At 45.6% G+C, this 21,705-nt stretch overlaps 3 protein-coding genes across 3 annotated transcripts; 1 reads left to right on the top strand and 2 right to left on the bottom strand.

Annotated features, from left to right (window-relative positions):
* Window positions 1–343: 343 nt before the first annotated feature.
* Window positions 344–4,944, bottom strand: LOC131707138 (toll-like receptor 13). Its single transcript, XM_059009360.1, has 2 exons — window positions 4,789–4,944; window positions 344–3,717 (listed from the first exon to the last, which is right to left on the bottom strand). Exon 2 carries the CDS (start codon window positions 3,689–3,691, stop codon window positions 794–796), a length of 2,898 nt encoding a protein of 965 aa, XP_058865343.1. The 5' UTR covers window positions 3,692–3,717; window positions 4,789–4,944; the 3' UTR covers window positions 344–793.
* Window positions 4,945–5,671: 727 nt separating this feature from the next.
* Window positions 5,672–11,254, bottom strand: LOC131707151 (cornifelin homolog). Its single transcript, XM_059009392.1, has 4 exons — window positions 11,145–11,254; window positions 8,478–8,619; window positions 7,052–7,188; window positions 5,672–6,552 (listed from the first exon to the last, which is right to left on the bottom strand). The coding sequence occupies exons 2-4, from the start codon at window positions 8,599–8,601 to the stop codon at window positions 6,466–6,468; spliced, it is 348 nt and encodes a 115-aa protein (XP_058865375.1). The 5' UTR covers window positions 8,602–8,619; window positions 11,145–11,254; the 3' UTR covers window positions 5,672–6,465.
* A 4,391-nt stretch (window positions 11,255–15,645) lies between these two features.
* LOC117433765 (C-X-C chemokine receptor type 3-like) lies at window positions 15,646–21,308 on the top strand. The gene is made up of 3 exons (XM_034056167.3): window positions 15,646–15,696; window positions 19,458–19,739; window positions 19,939–21,308. The coding sequence occupies exons 1-3, from the start codon at window positions 15,676–15,678 to the stop codon at window positions 20,638–20,640; spliced, it is 1,005 nt and encodes a 334-aa protein (XP_033912058.3). The 5' UTR covers window positions 15,646–15,675; the 3' UTR covers window positions 20,641–21,308.
* The last annotated feature ends 397 nt before the right edge of the window (window positions 21,309–21,705 follow it).

Genomic DNA, 21,705 nt, shown 5'->3' with positions numbered 1-21,705 from the left:
GGGTTACCGTGGGACTCCGTGTATGGCAGGACAGTTTGGGACAGTTCAGGCTTTCTGGTACATGTTACCTGTCTCAGGTACCTTTCACAACAGGACCCAGAATGCATTGTGGTGTGAGTTGAAAAGCCTGAACTGTCCCAGTCTGTCCTAGTGTACTGGAGTCACATAGTACCTTATACAATACCAGATATGTGTTCCCTCTGTGTGGACTGGGATGTGTTGTGATTTGGGATAGGCTGCAGTATTAAAACACCCACGGTGTTCAAAAACAAGCTTTTATAAATGATAAGGTTAACTTCATCAGATACCAAGTCAAGTAGACACACACACACTGTAATAACGTCTGTGTTTTAATGTACATTTTATCTTACTGCTGGGCTGTCCAATGGATCTCCCTGTAGCACAGTACAGTCTGCGCCTCATTGATCTGCACAACATGTCTCTTGTGATCACATGGAAGGCTTTAAACAAACAAGATGTGGTCTTACTATTTGAAATGAATTGCCCTGTTAAAGTTACCAATTAAATTAGACAATCACTAATCTGCCCATTTTGTTAAAATATCTACGATTTTCAATTCCAGTGGTTTGAGTTCTTATGCACAAGTCAACTAGATAACTAGGGTGTGTGAACTATGCATCAGCTGCAGAGTCACTTACAATTACGTCTCACCCGAAAGACGGAGCACAAGGAGGTTAAGTGACTTGCTCAGGGTCACACAATGAGTTAGTGGCTGAGGTGGGATTTGAACCGGGGACCTCCTGGTTACAAGCCCTTCACTTTAACCATTGGATCACACAGTGTTGCTGTCGCTGAGGTTACTGCTCCTGAGAGCTTCCTTCAGCTTGGTCCAGAACAGACCCTGACCCTCGGGGTCCCTGGGCCACTCGATGTAAGTCTTCTTCAGCATCACCTTCCTCATCTTGTGGTAGGCAGACAGCTCCCGCTCCGGGATCCTTTCCAGGAAAACCAGGATCAAGACGTCCCGGAGCTCGTGGAACAGCCTGTAGCTGGCCAGCTGAATCTCCAGAGAGCACCACTCGCTGAGGAGGAACTGCCTGCTGACCACGCAGAGGGTCTTCCGGCTGCAGTAGATGCTGTCCACGATGTTGTCCACGATGTTCCTGCCCAGCTCGAAGTCACGGTGGTGGAGGCACAGCTTGAAAGACGGCGGGCCCCTCAGCTCCAGGTTGGGCAGGAGCTCCTGCAGGACCCAGCCTTCGTCCGCGGAGTTGTAAGAGATGAAGGCGTCGTATTTGTACCGCTGGTCTTCGTCGTCCGCACGCCGCCAGCGGTCATTGAACCAGGAGCGGAAGATGTAGTAGCTGTATCGGAACCTCCAGTACAGCTTGACGTACAGCATGGGCAGGATTGTGAGCAGGATCACAGCAGGGCAGGTGGAAGCAAAGAGGTACATGCCGAAATCCAGGTAGCAGACCTTGGTGTCAAAGTTGTACAAGTAGCCCGGCCGGTCCGGGCACGACAGGTTTTGGAAATAAACCACTTGGACTTTTTGGTTGGTGCTGGACCAGTTCTGGAGCCAGGTGTTGTGGCAGGTGCAGGTGAGAGGGCAGCCGCGGAGGTCCAGGTACCTGAGGGAGGTCAGGCTGAGGATGACCTCCTCGGCGAGAGACGGGAGAGCGTTTCTGTTCAGCACCAGTGTCTGGAGTCCCGTCAAGTTCCTGAAAACTTCCCGGGAGAGGGATTGGACGCCCATGTTTTCCAGGTTGAGGTTCCGGAGTTTCCCCAGGCTCTTGAAGATCCCAGGGCGCAGGTTGTTGATCCCCATGCCGGAGTTATCCAGGGATAAAAACTCCAGGTTGACCAGGTCGTCGAACGTATCCTCTGGGAGCACTGTGATTCCGTTCCCAGACAGGTAAAGGGACCTCAGAGAGCCTAGTCCCCTGAAGAAAGTGTGGGGCACAATGGTGATGCCGTAGGGTCTTTGCCCCTGCAGTTTGAGATCCTGAAGCATGGTGAGGTTTACAAAGGGAGACACCCTGGTGCTGTTTTTGATGAAGCGGATCATGTTGCCTTGTAGATCCAGGATCTTCAGGGTCTGTCTGACGAGGCGGAACACTTCCCCGAAAACACTCTTAATGTTGTTCCTGTCAAGGTACAGGTTGGTTAAATTCCTCAGACCAGCGAAAGCCATCGGGGTAAAGTGAGTGATCTTATTCCCACCCAGGTCGAGGATCCTCAGCTTGGCCAGATTGTGAAATGTCTGGTTAAATATGACCGAGATCCTGTTGTTCCTCAAGTTCAGGGTCTGAAGGCTTTCGAGGTCTTGGAAGCTGCTGTAAAAGAGATCCGTTATGAGGTTGTTGTCCAGCCGCAGCTCAAGGAGTTGGGTCAGGTTTGTGAGAGCGTGTTTGCCGAGGTACGCAATGTTGTTGATGTTGAGCTGTAACCATCGCAGTCCCGGGGCGTAGCCGAACGCGTGGTCACGCACCGTGAGGATCCTGTTGTATCGATAGGTTACGTTGACCAAATTCGGAAATGCCGGAGCCCCGGAGCAGGAATTCAAGCTGTCGAGCAAGTTGTGCTCGATCTTGACCGCCTCTAAAGACGTTTTATTCTCCAGGAATTTAAGGCATCCGATTTTCTTCAGGGAGTTGTAAGAGAGATCCAGAGTTTTGAACTGAGGGCATTCCGCAAACTCGTTGTTGAGAATGCTGGTGATCTTGTTCCTCTGTAGAGTGAGTTTCCTAATGGGATGGTACCTCAGATTCCTGCACAGGTCACCCAGGTTCCCGGTTCTGTTGAAACTGATCCCAGAATAGTCCACGCAGCTCCTGTTGATATTACTGAGATTCAGAAACCGTAACACAGATATCTTGGTGAATCTCATCCGGAAGTAAGTGATGTTTCTCATGTCAATGCAATGGAAAGAGTTCTCATCTAAATTTCTGTTGCCCGATAAATCCAGCTCTCGGATACGGCCGAAGAGCCCCTGTTTCCGATCCAGAGTCACGATTGAGTTGTTGCAGAGGCGGAGGTCTGAAAGGGACCAAGGGAGGTGTGAAGAATAGCTCACAGACTTCAGCCGATTGATGCAGAGATCCAAGACCCGCAGGCGGCCCAAACCGGAAATCTCCTCCACGATTTTGGAGAAGCCTTCGAGCCGGTTGGAATCTAAATACAGCCGTTCGAGGCCTGCCAAGGAGGAGAAAGCTCCGGGTGGAACGGTGGCCAGCCTGTTGTTTCTGAGCCACAGTTCGGTGAGGTTGTGCAGGCCATCAAAAGTCCCGTTACAGAGATGGCGGATGGCGTTGAAGGAGAGGTTCAGAGATCTCAAAAGACCGAGCCCTTCAAACGCCCCATCTTGGATGACCTCCAGTCCGTTGTAGTCAAGCCTCAGGCTGGCCAGCCGGGGGAGGTGGCTGAACGCACCCGGATTCAGGGCGGATATCTGGTTGTGCGAGACATTGAGGCTCACGGTGCCCCTGGGAAGGTCGGCCACCAGGTTGTCTACGCTGTGCTGGAAGCGCTGGATGCAGTTGAAGCTGGTTGCGTCGTGGGGGTTCTCAATGCAGTTCCTGTAGCTGTAGCTGGCAGCCGGTGGGGCCAGCAGCACTGAGAATAGCAAGGCCTGGAGTGCGTGGAGGTGGCTGGCAGCTGTCATGGCTGTGATGCGTCCAGAACAGAATCCAGCAAGCATGAACTTAGTGTCTCTGGGGCTCTTTATCATCAGTGGTGCTCCTGGGTCAAGGGGAGCTGAAAATAGATAAAGAGAGATGTACAGTGGTTTTAGCTGAAGTTAAAACTATATAAGAAGCTAAAGTCCAGTATACCAGTGCTTTCTCCAGTCTGTACATTCGTCTGCATGAGTGGATCACGAAGCAAAGCAGAATTATTTCTGTTACATAAAGACACCCTGGATCTGTGCAGCCTGCTCCATGCACAGGAAGACATCTGTTCACAGGACTGTCGTTTTTAATATTGAAAACAAAACTTGATTGGATCTATCGAAACTGACATGCTTTCAAAAACTTGTGAGCTGCAGGCTTGGTGGTCCAGTGGTTACAGAACAGGACTTGCTACTGGGAGGTTCAGCCACTCCCTGTGTGTGACCCTGAGCACGTCACTTCACCTCCTTATGCTTCGGTTGAGACCTCAAACAAACGAGCTCCTATTGGAAGTGACTCTGCAGCAGCAGTTGTTGATGATGCATAGCTCAGCCCCTAATCTCTGTAAGTCGCTTTGGATAAATGTGTCTGCTAAATAATAATAATAAAAAAAATAATAATGATGTTAATATCTGACAGCTGACCGGTGTTCAGAAAGTCAGTTGAGGGTTTTGAGGTTTAGGGTGGTTCTCTTTTCTACGGAAGAGGAACAGAAATCTTTGTTATGATGACAACAGTTTATATATTCACATATCACCCTCGCCTTGTGACACGCGTTTGTCTAACATACCTGAAGAGGTCTGATATGGGTCCTGCTGAATGATCTTGGTTTGTGTTTTCATAGAAAGCTAGGTTAGAGTCAGTTGGGTTAAATGTTACTTTTTTTTTTTAATAATACGGAATTGATTGAAATCGATGCTGGATTCTGAAAACCCCCATGCTACACTGGAAATAAGACATGGTGAAAATACAGCCCTTCACTCGCGATTCTGAGCTCAAACCCACCACTCCAGAAAACAAGCACGCTCACTTTGAGTAAATCTCGATTCAGCACTATTCAATGTTTTATAATAGGGGGAGCACACACCCTCGGGCACACCCTCAGGCACACACACTGACACGTACAGAAGCCGGTTTGCAATCTGTTAAAACAGCATACCTGCTCGATTCCTGCTCCCTTGTCCAGTGCGCTGTGATGTCTCTGTCTCTGTGGTGACTCTGTGTCTGTCTCTCTGTGTCTGACCTGCTTCCTGACAGCGTGTGAAGCCCTGAACAGAAAGAGGAAGGCTCTTCCTTCATTGCCTCGGCGTCGCTTTCTTGTGAGGAGCTTGAGCTCCAGCAACTCCCAAGAAGTGACGACTGGTTCCAAACACGCCCAGGACGACCCCTAGGCACAGCTAGGATACGAGGTTAGCAAGGTCATGTGGCAGATGCTTTCCGAGGCTGTGCTATCCATTTCCCATGCTGCAGTTTATCATGGTTTGCCATGGTTTTATAGTAAATGTTGATAGGTACCATGTGACAGGGCAGAAGCCCTGATGCTGTAAATAGTGGGTGTGTGGGAATGTACAGTTGGCAGGGATGGGGTTAAATCTGTGTGTGTGTGTGTGTGTCAGTGTGTGTGTGTGTGTGTGTTTCTAAGTTGTTGTAAATGGTTTATAACAGTTGCTAGTGAAGGCTAATGCCCAGCCTACAAGTGTTTCGTTCTTGTGTGTTCCTGTTTGTTTCTTGTGATCAGCGTACGCACCAGCCCTTCAACAGCAGGAGTCTCATTCCTGATGATTTTATGAAGCCTACATTTCACGCTAGATTTTAGATTGGAATAAGATTGGTGATAAGGTTCTACCTTGGTCAAATAAATACCATTTAAAATGTGAAATTTGTGAACTATGATTTGTAAAATGCATACTTAGTAACCAACTAACTAACTAAATAAATAAAGTTATTCCACACACACACACACACACACACACACACACACACACACACACACACTCACACACACACACACACAAAGAGCCACACAGAGAGGTATGTGACACAAAGAGACTGTATTTCATTGCAGTGGATTAGACACACAACCGCGAGACAATCAAGCCTTTATCAACATCACTTCAATAGGAGGCACTTTTTTTACACAGAGAATCGTGAGGGTCTGGAACCAACTCCCCAGTAATGTTGTTGAAGCTGACACCCTGGGATCCTTCAAGAAGCTGCTTGATGAGATTCTGGGATCAATAAGCTACTAACAACCAAACGAGCAAGATGGGCTGAATGGCCTCCTCTCGTTTGTAAACTTTCTTATGTTCTTATGTTCTTATGTTCAAAAGCACTGAACAAAACAATCCTGTGAGCTGACTTCATAACCGGGCAAAACACACATTCACCCACAGCTGCAGTCATGCCCGTTGTTCACAGACAGCGTTCTTTGTGTTCTGCCTCATAGCGAGGATGAACGCTGGGGGAATGGCATTGTGGGGCTGATGGCAACCACAGCCATGACCCCTTACAACCTGTGTTGCTGTGTAAAGGCTCACCTTATAAAGGGGGAGCATTGCACTAGATATTGCATTGATTGGAGTCTCATTACAGTATTTTATTTTTCGAAAGGTGGGTGACGTTAAAACAAGTGATGCTACGCGGGCTTGACTCTATTTCTAAATAAAAAATAAAGGTGGGTTATACAACTATGTTGTCCCTCACCTTTCAACAGAATAAATAATGATAATAATTCGAAAGCACAAACAATTGAATACAGCTTTTAGAAAATAAAATGACAAGGACAAGATGAAGAGGTTCTGGTCCGCTCCGGTCCGGTCCTGGAAGGTCTTGGCTCTCAGTGTCTCTTTTGCTCTCTCGCCATCTGACACAGCCCGCAGAGAGGCAGACAAAACATCACCACCCAGTCGTCACAGATCGAGCCCTGCCGGTACAAGAGAGGAGGGGGGGTGTTTATAAAGTTAAACCAGTTTGCTGGTCGTGACCTTGTGTGTTTCAGTGTGTGTGAGGGTGTGTGTGCGTGTGTGTGTGTGTTTCAGTGTGTGTGCGGGTATGTGTGTGTGTGTGTGTTTCAGTGTGTGTGTGGATGTGTGTTTCAGTGTGTGTGCGGGTGTGTGTGCATGTGTGTGTTTCAGTGTGTGTGCGGGTATGTGTGTGTGTGTGTGTTTCAGTGTGTGTGCGGGTGTGTGTTTCAGTGTGTGTGCGGGTGTGTTTGCGGGTGTGTGTGCGTGTGTGTGTTTCAGTGTGTGTGCGGGTATGTGTGTGTGTGTGTTTCAGTGTGTGGGCGGGTGTGTGTTTTAGTGTGTTTTAGTGTGCGTGTGTGTTTCAGTGTGTGTGCGGGTGTGTGTGTGTGTTTTAGTGTGTTTTAGTGTGCGTGTGTGTTTCAGTGTGTGTGTGTGTGTTTGCGTGTGATCGCTGTTCACCTGGATGTGGTATTTTTCTCTCATTCCTGTTCTCATCGCGAGCATGGTGCCAGGGAGGCAGGGCAGGAGGCAGCATTCCCCATAATCCTCTGCAACTCGACAGGACAGGATACAGGGAACAAACGTACCACACAGACCTGGAGCGCGCAACACAGATACACAGAGTCAAATACACACACAGATACACAGAGTCAAATACACACACAGATACACAGAGTCAAATACACACACAGATACACAGAGTCAAATACACAGAGTCAAATACACAGTCAAATACACACACAGATCCACAGAGTGAAATACACACACAGATCCACAGAGTCAAATACACACACAGATACACAGAGTCAAATACACACACAGATACACAGAGTCAAATACACACACAGATACACAGAGTCAAATACACACACAGATACACAGAGTCAAATACACACACAGATACACAGTCACATACACACACAGATACACAGAGTCAAATACACACACAGATACACAGAGTCAAATACACACACAGATACACAGAGTCAAATACACAGAGTCAAATACACAGAGTCAAATACACACACAGATACACAGAGTCAAATACACACACAGATACACAGAGTCAAATACACACACAGATACACAGAGTCACATACACAGAGTCAAATACACAGAGTCAAATACACACACAGATACACAGAGTCAAATACACACACAGATACACAGAGTCACATACACACACAGATACACAGAGTCACATACACACACAGATACACAGAGTCAAATACACACACAGATACACAGTCACATACACACACAGATACACAGAGTCACATACACACACAGATACACAGAGTCAAATACACACACAGATCCACAGAGTGAAATACACACACAGATACACAGAGTCAAATACACACACAGATACACAGAGTCAAATACACACACAGATACACAGAGTCACATACACACACAGATACACAGAGTCAAATACACACACAGATACACAGAGTCAAATACACACACAGATACACAGAGTCACATACACACACAGATACACAGAGTCACATACACACACAGATACACAGAGTCAAATACACACACAGATACACAGTCACATACACACACAGATACACAGAGTCACATACACACACAGATACACAGAGTCAAATACAGTCAAATATTTATATATATATATATATATATATATATATATATATATATATATATATATATATATATATATATATATATATTACATTTTTAAAAGGAAAACTGCTGTGTACCATAAGGTTAAAACATATTGTATTGTATGGATATCTACAGGGATACAGTATATATGTATATATATATATATATATATATATTGTCACTCACAGATGCCCATGTTGTCACAGCAGTCACACACATTGTATATATATATATATATATTGTCACTCACAGATGCCCATGTCGTCACAGCAGTCACACACATTGCTGCTCCAGGATTCTGTACTATTGGTCACTGTGTAGCTGGTGATTGATACCTGCTGCTGGGAGGTGATCACTTCTGGCGGATAGGACATTGCACTGGACCTGCGATTCTATAAACAGACACACAGAGTTTAATACGGACTGACAGGGATACGTTTGCAAAGCTATTAGCTCCATATTGTCATTAGCACAAGGTTGGAGATGGAAATTCAGTGGAGTAGAGTTGAGACAGAGGGAAGGAGACACATCTTCACACAGAGAGCGGTGAGGAGATGGAAAGGGGTGCCAAGGGTTTCCATAGCCATGTTGTTGGGGTTCAATTGTTGGTACCCCAAGTTCTGAGATCAAGCAGCTGTTAGGAACCGGGCAATCTCTGATGGGGTGATTGGCCAATCCAGTAATGCCACAAACCAGCCACAGGATGGGGCTGTTTAGCCTCTCCATATGATTTGATGCTGGGGGGGGGGGGGCAGTTTAATTAACTTTGATCTCTTGTAATGATCAGTTTGGATCCTTGTTTTTTTTTTTTTATTTGAGTCGATATCGATAACGCGTTAGCCGAAGCAAGACATATGCGTTCACTGCTATCAATTTGAATTAGTGGCAGCTTGTAACAAACAGAGATCTTCAGAAAAAGAGAATTCAACATAGGCATGAGCCCGCATTCTAACTAAAAAAAGACCTCATTTTTTTTTAATCAAACATCTTGCCCCCGTTGAATCGGTGCTGCTACGATGGCCCTACACCCTGCTGACACTGTCTTGGCAGGTGTTTCTAATAATTTGTCCCGCCCCTGTTGTGTTGGCCTTATCAATCAGCTTGGTGGATGCTTGTATCGCTTGGCTCCAGAACCAACAGAAAGCCAAGAAGAAAACAAAACCCTCAACGAATCAGAAGGTAGAATCGGATCTGTTGACACAGTGATCTGATAAGCTGGGACGTGATTGCAGCTTCTGACATCCTTTATTTTTTATTAAAGTCTGTAGTTTGAGAAAGGAGAAGTGAGTCGACAGTCACTATAAGAGTATCCTCTCACAGCTCTGCAATATGAGAGAGAGAGAGAGAGAGAGAGAGAGAGAGAGAGAGAGGGAGAGGGAGAGGGAGAGGGAGAGAGAATAGAAAGAAAGAAAGAAAGAGAGAGAGCAATAGAGAGAATAGAAAGAAAGAGAGAGAGAGAGAAAGAGAAAGAAAGAGAAAGAAAGAAAGAAAGAAAGAAAGAAAGAAAGAGAGGGAGAGGGAGACAGAGAAAGAAAGAAAGAAAGAAAGAAAGAAAGAAAGAGAGAAAGAGAGAGACACAGAGAAAGAAAGAAAGAAAGAAAGAAAGAAAGAAAGAAAGAAAGAAAGAAAGAAAGAGGGAGAGGGAGACAGAGAAAGAAAGAAAGAAAGAAAGAAAGAGGGAGAGGGAGACAGAGAAAGAAAGAAAGAAAGAAAGAAAGAAAGAAAGAAAGAAAGAGAGAGAGACAGAGAAAGAAAGAAAGAAAGAAAGAAAGAAAGAAGAAAGAAAGAAAGAAAGAGGGAGAGGGAGACAGAGAAAGAAAGAAAGAAAGAAAGAAAGAAAGAAAGAAAGAGAGAGAGGGAGAAAGAAAGAAAGAAAGAAAGAAAGAAAGAAAGAGAGAGAAAGAAAGAAAGAAAGAAAGAGAGAGAGAGACAGAGAAAGAAAGAAAGAAAGAAAGAGAGAGAGAGAGAGAGTGAGAGAGGGTTACTGTGCTTTTGTTTTTTACCTTTACACTGTTAAGACTTTATCCTAGCCTGAACATACACCAAATCATTCTATTTGTGACCTACCCCCCAGATTGGAACCCAGGCCTCCAGAGGAAGGTGAAAGGCTGGTCTAGTGCATTAACATGAACCCGCTAGCACCACCTAGCCCCCCCAGATTGGAACCCAGGCCTCCAGAGGAAGGTGAAAGGCTGGTCTAGTGCATTAACATGAACCCGCTAGCGCCACCTAGCTCCCCCAGATTGGAACCCAGGCATCCAGAGGAAGGTGAAAGGCTGGTCTAGTGCATTAACATGAACCCGCTAGCGCCACCTAGCCCCTCAGATTGGAACCCAGGTCTCCAGAGGAAGGTGAAAGGCTGGTCTAGTGCATTAACATGAACCCGCTAGTGTCCCCTAGCCCCCCCAGACTGGAACCCAGGCCTCCAGAGGAAGGTGAAAGGCTGGTCTAGTGCATTAACATGAACCCGCTAGCACCACCTAGCCCCCTAGATTGGAACCCAGGCATCCAGAGGAAGGTGAAAGGCTGGTCTAGTGCATTAACATGAACCCGCTAGCACCACCTAGCCCCCCAGATTGGAACCCAGGCCTCCAGAGGAAGGTGAAAGGCTGGTCTAGTGCATTAACATGAACCCGCTAGCGCCACCTAGCCCCCCAGATTGGAACCCAGAGCCCTCTGAAACTGTATGCAGATATATTTCCCATGCACTAACACACAGAAGGAGGCATCCATTAAAGTTGTACACCCATAACCCAAACCCTTTCTAAAACCACCTCCCTTCGAACATCCTCAAACTGCAAGCTCTCTGATACAGAATAAGCCATCGTGACACAAAGACATTTCAGACGGTTGTAGCACATTAATATCGGAGCCTGCTCGGTGTGATAGTGCCGTACAGCCATGCAGAGTGACTTACCTTTCTGGGGCGTGATAGAGGTCTCTTGCTCTGTGGTTGTGAGGGACGGGGGGACAGTTTTTAGTTTTTATACACTCCGTGACATCAGCAGGGCTGGTATTTGCAAAGCTTCCTAGCAACAAAGCTTAGCTGGTAAGTCAGAGTTAACACACTTGCAAAACAAGAAAAGGCGGTGTGCAGTCCGAAAATGTTTCTTTTGTCTTTTCATTCCCCAGTCATTACTCATGAAGGTGTGGAGTGGATTAGCTGTTACTAATATGGGGGCAGCAGTGTGGAGTAGTGGTTAGGGCTTTGGACTCTTGACCGGAGGGTCGTGGGTTCAATCCCAGGTGGGGGACACTGCTGCTGTACCCTTGAGCAAGGTACTTTACCTAGATTGCTCCAGTAAAAACCCAACTGTATAAATGGGGAATTGTATGTAAAAATAATGTGATATCTTGTAACAATTGTAAGTCGCCCTGGATAAGGGCGTCAGCTAATAAATTAATAATAATAATAGTTCCTCTATATAACCGTGTGAGACTTCAACATTTTGTTGGTACCTTAGGCCCCTACATACCCTGAGAGCAGCAAATGCTGGCCTTCTGGTTGCTCCGAGAAGTTTGTGTTTGCTTAGTTCTGCTCCCTGCTTCCAAATAATACGAGGAAGGCTGGCACAGCAGACATTTCAAAATCCATTTTAAAAACATATCTGTGTGAGTCTGCTTGTTTTTGAGCTATATAAAAGTACATTGTAATGTATTGTATTGTAGTGTAGTTTATTGTAGTGTAGTTTATTGTATTGTATTGTATTGTATTGTATTGTATTGTAATGTTTTGTATTGTAGTGTATTGTATTGTAGTGTATTGTATTGTATTGTATTGTAGTGTAGTGTATTGTATTGTAGTGTATTGTATTGTATTGTATTGTATTGTATTGTATTGTATTGTATTGTATTGTATTGTATTGTATTGTAGTGTATTGTATTGTAGTGTAGTGTAGTGTAGTGTATTGTATTGTATTGTATTGTATTGTATTGTATTGTAGTGTATTGTATTGTATTGTAGTGTAGTGTAGTGTATTGTATTGTAGTGTATTGTATTGTATTGTATTGTAGTGTAGTGTATTGTATTGTATTGTATTGTATTGTATTGTATTGTATTGTATTGTATTGTATTGTATTGTAGTGTATTGTATTGTATTGTATTTCTCTTACATGAACCAACTATATAAAAATAAGCACAAACATTCCACCCAGTGATTCTGCATTGGTCATAAACGGATCACATTTCGGGCACCCCTGCACCGGTGGGACGTCCCGCATGTTAAATTGTGGTGCCTATTTGAGGGTCTGAGTGGGGTTTATAATAGGCATTTTATTCCGATCCGTTCTGTGTTCATGGAAAATGGAAAACGTTCTGGAGAATGGCTGCAGTTGTGTGTTGGCAATCCTATTCAAATCTTTCGCTTCTGTTTAAAGAGGAGTCGATTGTGCAGCCATGCCAGGATATTTAGTATGTAAGAGGGTCTGAGTGGGGTACAAGAGTCAGAACCGTTGTGTTTCAAGTCTCTGTATGTTTGGGCAGTGTATGGGATGTTACGTTGTGTCGTATAGGGGCTCTGAAAAGCATATAGGGGCATATAGGGGCTGTGAGTCCACGACCGCAATCTCAATGGAATTCCTTTTCATTGCTATATGCCCTAGATACCAAAAAAAACTAGCTAGGGCATAGATTAATGAAAAGAAGAAGAAACGTTCTTTTCATTGTGCCTCGGAAAAGCTTTTCGAGTTGCTGGTAACCGCTCTGCCCAGACAAAACCCGATAAAAAACACCTTTACAAATAAAAGTGACTTCTGTGTGTTAAAGGTGCAGCCTGTGTGGGTTCTGTAATCAGCTGCATTCACCTTTAAGAAGAGGCTGGCTGTCCCTGGCAGGGAGCCGCTCCCTGTGTTTCTGTTGACTGTGCGCTCGCCCCCATGGAAACTTCAGAAGCAAATTGTTTTCCAACAGCATTTGAGATTCTCGCTGGAGCTCTCTGGCTCTTTTGTAAATATTGCGCCAATGCTGTCAGAGGCAACTGATGTGAAACAGAGAACACCCAAACCACCTAAACAAACCTGAAACTTTTCAAAGGCTGAACTGCTCCCTCACCCCCCTCTCTCCCTCCCTCCCTCCCTCCCTCATCCCCCTCCCTCCCTCCCTCCCTCCCTCCCTCATCCCCTCCCCCCTCCCTCACCCCCCTAAGAAAACGATTGCTCCCTCCAGTCTGCACACAGGGCAATGCTGGCGGGACCGCACTATATAACACTAATATAAAACCCTGTACAGAACTACAGCAGCTATCCACCATGGTGTCTATATAAAGTGCTGATCTAGTGTGCTGGCATTGCCTGCTGTGTGCTGAGCAGAGCCTCGCTGTGCTGTCCTGCACACAGGGCAATGCTGGCGTTACTGCACTATATAACACTAATATAAAACCCTGTACAGAACTACAGCAGCTACCCACCATGGTGTCTATATAAAGTACTGATCTAGTGTGCTGGCATTGCCTGCTGTGTGCTGGGCAGAGCCTCGCTGTGCTGTCCTGCACACAGGGCAATGCATTAATAACATTATACTACACATTAAACCCCTTCAGTTTATTTTCCGTTTGCATTATCTTTCCCTTGAGAAAAAAAAAACTGTTTTGTCAGAAATGTTACACAAACTAGGGTCCGGATTTCATAACTTGGGGCTGCAAGACTTTTGCAAACCTTGCTTCTTGTGAGAAAGTTTCTGAGAAAGTTGTGTGTCGAGAATGTGGTGTAATGTAGTAACCAGTGGTACCGGATAACTGCTGCATGGCTGGCAACAGATGAGTTTGCCTCCTAAATCAAGCCATTATGCTAAAGATAATTACAATTATTAAAGGGTATTTAAGGAGCTTTTTATTGTATTGTGTTGCATGTTCCCATGCTGTTTAATTAAGCTGTGTGTATTGTTTTAAATTTTCAATTGCAGTGCTCTCTGGCTATTTCAAATATAGCTCCAAGTTGGCTCCTCATGTATTTCTCAGAACTGCATTTCCCATCATCCTCCTGTCTCACTGGTACATCAATCTCAGCAGTGTGGAGTAGTGGTTAGGGCTCTGGACTCTTGACCGGAGGGTTGTGGGTTCAATCCCCGGTGGGGGACACTGCTGCTGTACCCTTGAGCAAGGTACTTTACCTAGATTGCTCCAGTAAAAACCCAACTGTATAAATGGGTAATTGTATGTAAAAATAATGTGATATCTGTATAATGTGAAATAATGTATAATGTGATATCTTGTAACAATTGTAAGTCGCCCTGGATAAGGGCGTCTGCTAAGAAATAAATAATAATAATAATAATATGTGAGCAGGAGGATGATGAGAAATGTTGTTCTGAGGGGTCCATGCGGGTACATGGGAAGCCATCTTTGAGGCAGTGGAATGCAATTTAAAAGTTTTTTAAAAAAAGTGGTCAAAATGTAAAAAAAAAAAATTAAAACAACACACACACCTTACGTAAACAATTGTAGCAACACATGGGAACATGTAACACCTTTATCAAATATTATCCATCGCTGATGATGCACTTCCCTAGCAATGGCAATACTGTAGCTAAGCACTCACGGTCACACTTAAGATATTTGCATTTACAGCAGTGTGCAAATGTATTAGAACAGCCCATTGCTTCTTAGTCACTTAGTCATAGTCATTTTGTATACCCTATCCTTGTTAACCAGTGCATATTAAAAGACTGTAATAATTATTAATTATTTTCTTAGCAGATGCCCTTATCCAGGGTTACAGTTGTTACAAGATATCACATTATTTTTACATACAATTACCCATTTATACAGTTGGGTTTTTACTGGAGCAATCTAGGTAAAGTACCTTGCTCAAGGATACAGCAGCAGTGTCCCCCACCTGGGACTGAACCCACGACCCTCCGGTCAAGAGTCCAGAGCCCTAACCACTACTCCACACTGCTGCCCTAATAATACTTTCTCTTTATACTGCAGGGTGTGCAATACAATTATTTTGTTATAAAACAAACAGTTCCCACTGACACACAACCTTTTGAACAAAGTTGCTGGAGTGTTTAAATTGAGTTATGATGTTGCTACAAGGTTGTGTGTTAGCAGGTTCTCAATGACCACATGAAGCATGTGAAGCTAGAGATCTAATATATATATTATAGTTGCCAGCTATAGAAACATGCAACACAGGCTAGGTCATCCATGTCTTAAAAGAAGTAAGAGCTGGCTGCTCCTCATCAACGTCCCTCTTGTTTTGCTGGTAAAGCACTGGTATGCACTGGACAGCGCTGACCCACACCAATATAACATGGTGGCTGGGTTGCACATGTCTGTGAAATTCTCACACCCAGAAGGTTTTTCATGCAGGTTGGTATATAAAGGATATCAGTGACCGACCGCATGAAATGGATTGCAAAGCTTCCTCTTTCTCACTCTAAGACGTATCTGACACCATCGTCCCTTTCCTCACTGCAACGGTGGCACACTGAGAGACAGCACTTCAAAATGCTCAACGAAACAGCCTTGGTGAGTACTGGGGGTGACGGACCCTCTTTCATAGCTTGTCTGCTTCAGGGAAACTTGCGATCTCATCCAGGTGCATCCAACAATCAAGTCTACAGTCTAACTGCGCATGCCTTAGAGTTAGAGTTGGCTTTATTTCATACTGCACATCAATATACAAAACAATTAAAAACAAAGCATTAATATCGCACTGTTATCATACACACACACATTGCACAATAGCACAAAGCCAATGAAATATCTACCTGCTGAAGCGGTTTTTATTTAGCCAGCGAGGTGTTCGGCAATGCACCAGCAAAAGCCACAGGGCAGTGACGTCAGCTCCCTAGCAACAAGCCTCCTGTGCTGGGAATGGATTCTTTCAATGCAGCGGGTTTGTGCGTTTGAGAAAGGAGAGGAAGACTCCTGAAATTAATCGGAGACTGCAGTAGATGAGAAGCAATTACCCTTCGCAGTACGAATTAAAACGGTGTGCTGGTTTGTGTGTGGGTGTACAGTATCTGTTAACCTATTTGTTTTTCTGTGGGTCTCTCGCTATGTCGCGGCCCTCGATATATAGCGGATTTATATTGGGTGGTGTGTGTGTGTGTATATATATATATATATATATATATATATATATATATATATATATATATATATATATATATATATATATATATATATAAGGGCGTCTGCTAAGAAATAAATAATAATAATAATAATAATAATAATAATAATAATAATAATAATAATAATATATATATATATATTATTATTTATTTCTTAGCAGACGCCCTTATCCAGGGCGACTTACAATTGTTACAAGATATCACATTATACATTATACAGATATCACATTATTTTTACATACAATTACCCATTTATACAGTTGGGTTTTTTACTGGAGCAATCTAGGTAAAGTACCTTGCTCAAGGGTACAGCAGCAGTGTCCTCCACCTGGGATTGAACCCACAACCCTCCGGTCAAGAGTCCAGAGCCCTAACCACTACTCCACACTGCTGCCCTATAATATATACACACAGTGGACACTGTTTATAATAATCACATCCGTCCCGGGTGTTTTGATTCTTATAAGCGGTTGATTATTAAAGAAGGGCCGATATGATTACTGTGGTGCAGAATCAAACTTACTATGAGAATGATGAGCGTGTTCCCTGGCTGCAGTGTAACGGGTTGACCACTAGATGTCAGAAGTTCCCGCATGTATGCAAGCCAACCACAAACCCACAGCTGCTTTTCCTTAAGGCGTGATGGATATCAGTCAGTTGGTTAACTGCTTGTTAAATGTGATGACACCTCGATAGAAATGGCTGAGCTGATAGCTTTGTGATGGGGGGGGAGGTATAGAGGCTAAAGGAAGCAGAAGCAACAAAAAGAAACCAAAATTCGAGTAAGAGATAGAGTGTTTGTTCCACATGAAGTACTGTTAGTTTGTGCTCCAGAGCCAGGTTTATTGTGTTTGTTTTATTAGCGGTTGTTTTGACACCGCAGTGTAAGAAAAATAAAACCAAAACCGGTTTAAAACTGTAAATCAAGCCTGATAATTTACACTGTCCTCGGCCTCTCTGTTGCAATTAGCAAAAGCGTGCCATCAGCAGTTTAAATGCAGTATACAGCTGTCAATGGTGCTCAATCACGGAGGACAATACATCAAAACAAGTCCTCGTGGGTAAGCAGCTTACGATCACGGTTATGTTTACTCAAGGCTGCAGAATCCTGTTTTGCTGCAGTATACTTGAGAAACGATCGTCTCGTGAGGGTGCCCTGCGGTGTTACGTGTAATGGCCTTTGAATTAAAATGACATCACAGTGCAGTATTTTACTGTCAGGACCACCACTGCATTTAAGCACCTGTGGTTTACTTATTTTCTGTTGCGATGCAAATCTCACAGTTTTTCATTAAGCGGAGATGCAAAGCTCTGTAATCCTCTTCTCCTCCTCCCCTCCTCCTCTCCTCTCCCCCCTCCTCTTCCTCCCCCTCCTCCTCTCCTCCTCCTCCTCCTCCTCCCCTCCCTACTCTCCTCTCCCCCTCCTCCTCCTCCCCCTCCTACTCTCCTCTCCCCCTCCTCCTCCTCCCCCTCCTCCTCTCCTCTCCCCTTCCTCCTCCTCCCCTCCTACTCTCCTCTCCCCCTCCTCTTCCTCCCCCTCCTCCTCTCCTCCTCCTCCTCCTCCTCCCCTCCTACTCTCCTCTCCCCCTCCTCCTCCTCCCCCTCCTACTCTCCTCTCCCCCTCCTCCTCCTCCCCCTCCTCCTCTCCTCTCCCCTTCCTCCTCCTCCCCTCCTACTCTCCTCTCCCCCTCCTCTTCCTCCCCCTCCTCCTCTCCTCCTCCTCCTCCTCCTCCCCTCCTACTCTCCTCTCCCCCTCCTCCTCCTCCCCCTCCTCCTCTCCTCTCCCCTTCCTCCTCCTCCCCTCCTACTCCTCTCCCCCTCCTCCTCCTCCCCCTCCTACTCTCCTCTCCCCCTCCTCTTCCTCCCCCTCCTCCTCTCCTCCTCCTCCTCCTCCTCCCCTCCTACTCTCCTCTCCCCCTCCTCCTCCTCCCCCTCCTCCTCTCCTCTCCCCCTCCTCCTCCTCCCCCTCCTCCTCTCCTCTCCCCTTCCTCCTCCTCCCCTCCTACTCTCCTCTCCCCCTCCTCTTCCTCCCCCTCCTCCTCTCCTCCTCCTCCTCCTCCTCCCCTCCTACTCTCCTCTCCCCCTCCTCCTCCTCCCCCTCCTACTCTCCTCTCCCCCTCCTCCTCCTCCCCCTCCTCCTCTCCTCTCCCCCTCCTCCTCCTCCCCCTCCTCCTCTCCTCTCCCCCTCCTCTTCCTCCCCCCTCCTCCTCTCCTCCTCCTCCTCCTCCTCCCTCCTACTCTCCTCTCCTCCCTCCTCCTCTTCTCTCTCCCCTCCTCTCTCCTCCTCTCCTCTCCTCTCCCCCTCCTCCTCTCCTCCTCTCCTCTCCTCTCCCCCTCCTCCTCTCTCCCCTCCTCCTCACTCCTCTCCCCCTCCTCTCTCCTCCTCTCCTCTCTCTCCTCCTCTCCTCCTCCTCCTCCTCCCCCCCTCATCCCCCCCTCTACATGCATATCACACAGTAACACTGCTGTGCTCAATATGTATTCAATGAACGTGGATTCACTTTATTGAAACACATTTTCACTAACAGAGAGCACAAAATACTTCATTAAGATATTAGTAAGGTAGTTGTGAAATAATACGCTAATTGGTGTCCCTTAAAATAAGGTGTGATCATAGTGCTTGGAATAGCTGTGTTTGATGGGTTCAATGCTAGAAACATAGCCCAAACTCTAACTCTAATCCCAACCCCAACCTAACCCTAACCCATAGCCCTAACCCCAACCCTAACCCATAGCCCTAACCCTAACCCATAGCCCTAACCCTAACCCTAATACATAGCCCTAACCCCAACCCTAACACTGATACATAGCCCTAACCCTAACCCATAGCCCTAACCCCAACCCTAACCCATAGCCCTAACCCTAACCCATAGCCCTAACCCTAACTCCTAACCCTGATACATAGCACTAACCCTAACCCTAACCCATAGCCCTAACCCTAATACATAGCCCTAACCCTAACCCTGATACATAGCCCTAACCCTAACCCATAGCCCTAACCCTAACCCTAACCCTGATACATAGCCCTAACCCATAGCCCTAACCCTAACCCTAACCCTAATCCCAACCCATAGCCCTAACCCTAACCCCAACCCATAGCCCTAACTCTAAAATCCTAAAAAAAATCATTTTCTTCTTTTACTATTAAAAAAGGAATCCTGGCCATACTGGCAGTGCTTCCCGCAGTCCTTCAGGAGCGTGTTCCACCCGCTGCTGTACTCCCTGATCTTCGTGCTGGGGTTGCTAGGGAACGGGCTGGTCATAGCCGTGCTGCTGCAGTTCAAGCGCACCTGGAACGTGACGGACACTTTCATCCTCCACCTGGCGCTGGCCGACTCCCTGCTGGTCATCACGCTGCCCTTCTGGGCCGCCGAGGCCGTCCACGGCTGGGTCTTCGGAACCGGGCTCTGCAAGTTTGCTGGGTTCACTTTGAAGGTAAGTATCTATTACAGTCTATTGCAGCAGGAGGTTACTTCCTAACCCTAAACACAACCCAACCACAACCCTAACACTAAACCTAACCCTAACCCTAACACTAACACTAACCCTCACCCCAGGAAACCCAAGCTGATATTTTGTAGGAGGTATCTTGATCGTCAATCTTGCCCCCATGATCCCATCCCTTTTCTTTCAGGTGAACTTCTACTGCGGGATATTCTTTCTGTGCTGCATCAGCTTTGATCGCTACCTGTCCATCGTCCGTGCAGTCCAGGTGTCCAGCCAGAGGAAGGCCATGGTGGTCAAGGCCAGCTGTGTCACTGTGTGGGCTCTCTCCATCCTCATCAGCTTCCCGGACCTCATCTTCCTGAAGGAAAAGAAGTTCAAAAACATCTCCACCTGCTTTGATGGCTCCACAATTCCCTGGCAGCTGATCCTGTCGTTCAGACTGATCACTAGGTTCATATTCCCATCCACGGTCATGATCTTCTGCTACTCCGAGATCCTGCACAAGCTGAGATGGTCCCAAGAGCTCCAGAAAAGAAAAGCCATGAAAGTGATCCAGGCTGTGGTGGTGGTCTTCTTTGTGTGCTGGACGCCCTACAACGTGGTCATCCTGGTGGATATGTTCTTGCATGAAGGGTTCCTGGAAAGCGGGGATCGTCAGAGATGCTACCTGTTCGTGGCAAGAATCCTCTCCCTCAATCTGGGTTCCCTCCACTGCTGCCTGAACCCCATTCTTTACACTTTTGTCGGGGACAAGTTTCGGAAGAACCTCTTTCAATTGATCCGCTCCTGGGTCTTCAACATCCAGAGGAAAGCCAGACCAAGAGACAGTCAGGGCAGATTTCTTGGATCGGTGGACACCTTTGCCACTGTAAACACGACCAGAATGTAACACTGCTCTGTTAAAATTTGGATTAAGCATCTTTACATACAATCAGCACTGAGATCTCATCTCAGATGAGATAACAGGCGGCAGATGTCTGCAAGATAGCAAGTTTTAATATATATATATATATATATATATATATATATATATATATATGCAGTAGTGTGCAAACTTATTAGAGCACCCCATTGCTTCTGTAGTTTTGATTTGTTGTGTGTGAAATCAAATCACTGGAAGTGAAAATCTTGTCCAGATGTTTTGCATCAACTAGAATTTTAGACTTGATACACAATAATGAAAAAAAAACAACTACATGAACATAATTCTGATCTTTTATTTAACATCATGTAATGAAAGAAACTACGAAATGAAAATTGTGAAAAATGTCTCCCGGCTGCCTTAACAGTAGTACAGGATTATTTCATGTTAGATTTTCGAAATGTCACACTTGTCAGTTTTTCGTTAAGTACATGGAAAAAACTCTATGTGATTCAATATGTTAACCTCACATTATTCTGCAGGTTTCATTCGACTTTATGAAGCTAAATGAGTTCATTCTACGGGGTGATGATGCAAGACTTTTGGCCAGAGCTGTCTGCCCGTGCTCCTTCATTGCTGGCTGTGTCACATGGTTGTGTTTTTGTTACCTGCTTGAATAAACCCTCTCAACTCTGCTTCTGTGTCTTGCCTGTGTGTCAGTGGATCACCTGCACACTCATCTGTGTTTAATAAGATCTGTGCAAGCCTGACCAAGCAGGAGTTTCATTAGAAATAAAATGTTTGAGTAAGCTGCAGAAACAGTAAGATGCTATGACAATACAACACGCTCAAGAACATATTTCATGGGATAATACATTCAACACAGAGTCTTCTGCAGAGTCAGCAGGTAGGAAGCATCCTTCTCACAGTCGATAGGGACTTCGTTCCCTGTGTCTCTGAGCTCCCGTGCAACGCGTTTGAGGAAGTTTGCACAGAAGATATTTCATCTGAAGCTCAGGGTGGAAATGAAAGCGCTGATCAGAATTTTTAAAAAGTGTTTTTTGTTTTTATGATGCGGTGACTAGTGCTAAC

The sequence above is a fragment of the Acipenser ruthenus genome, chromosome 38 (assembly GCF_902713425.1).
Source record: "Acipenser ruthenus chromosome 38, fAciRut3.2 maternal haplotype, whole genome shotgun sequence".
NCBI classification, from domain to species: Eukaryota; Metazoa; Chordata; class Actinopteri; order Acipenseriformes; family Acipenseridae; genus Acipenser; species Acipenser ruthenus.
Note: the sequence above shows the minus strand (reverse complement) of the source record. Positions and strands in the feature narration are given on the sequence as shown.

What these genes read in the sequence shown, in the direction of transcription:
- LOC131707151 (XM_059009392.1), bottom strand. Translation starts at nt 8,601, where the DNA reads ATGTCCTATCCGCCAGAAGTGATCACCTCCCAGCAGCAGGTATCAATC. An exon ending in CTGTGACGACATGGGCATCT is followed by an intron (nt 7,189 to 8,477) that starts GTGAGTGACAAT and finishes TGCGCGCTCCAG; the next exon opens with GTCTGTGTGGTACGTTTGTT. An exon ending in GAGAAAAATACCACATCCAG is followed by an intron (nt 6,553 to 7,051) that starts GTGAACAGCGAT and finishes TTGTACCGGCAG; the next exon opens with GGCTCGATCTGTGACGACTG.
- LOC117433765 (XM_034056167.3), top strand. Translation starts at nt 15,676, where the DNA reads ATGCTCAACGAAACAGCCTTG. An exon ending in TGCTCAACGAAACAGCCTTG is followed by an intron (nt 15,697 to 19,457) that starts GTGAGTACTGGG and finishes CTATTAAAAAAG; the next exon opens with GAATCCTGGCCATACTGGCA. An exon ending in TTGCTGGGTTCACTTTGAAG is followed by an intron (nt 19,740 to 19,938) that starts GTAAGTATCTAT and finishes CTTTTCTTTCAG; the next exon opens with GTGAACTTCTACTGCGGGAT.
- LOC131707138 (XM_059009360.1), bottom strand. Translation starts at nt 3,691, where the DNA reads ATGATAAAGAGCCCCAGAGACACTAAGTTCATGCTTGCTGGATTCTGT.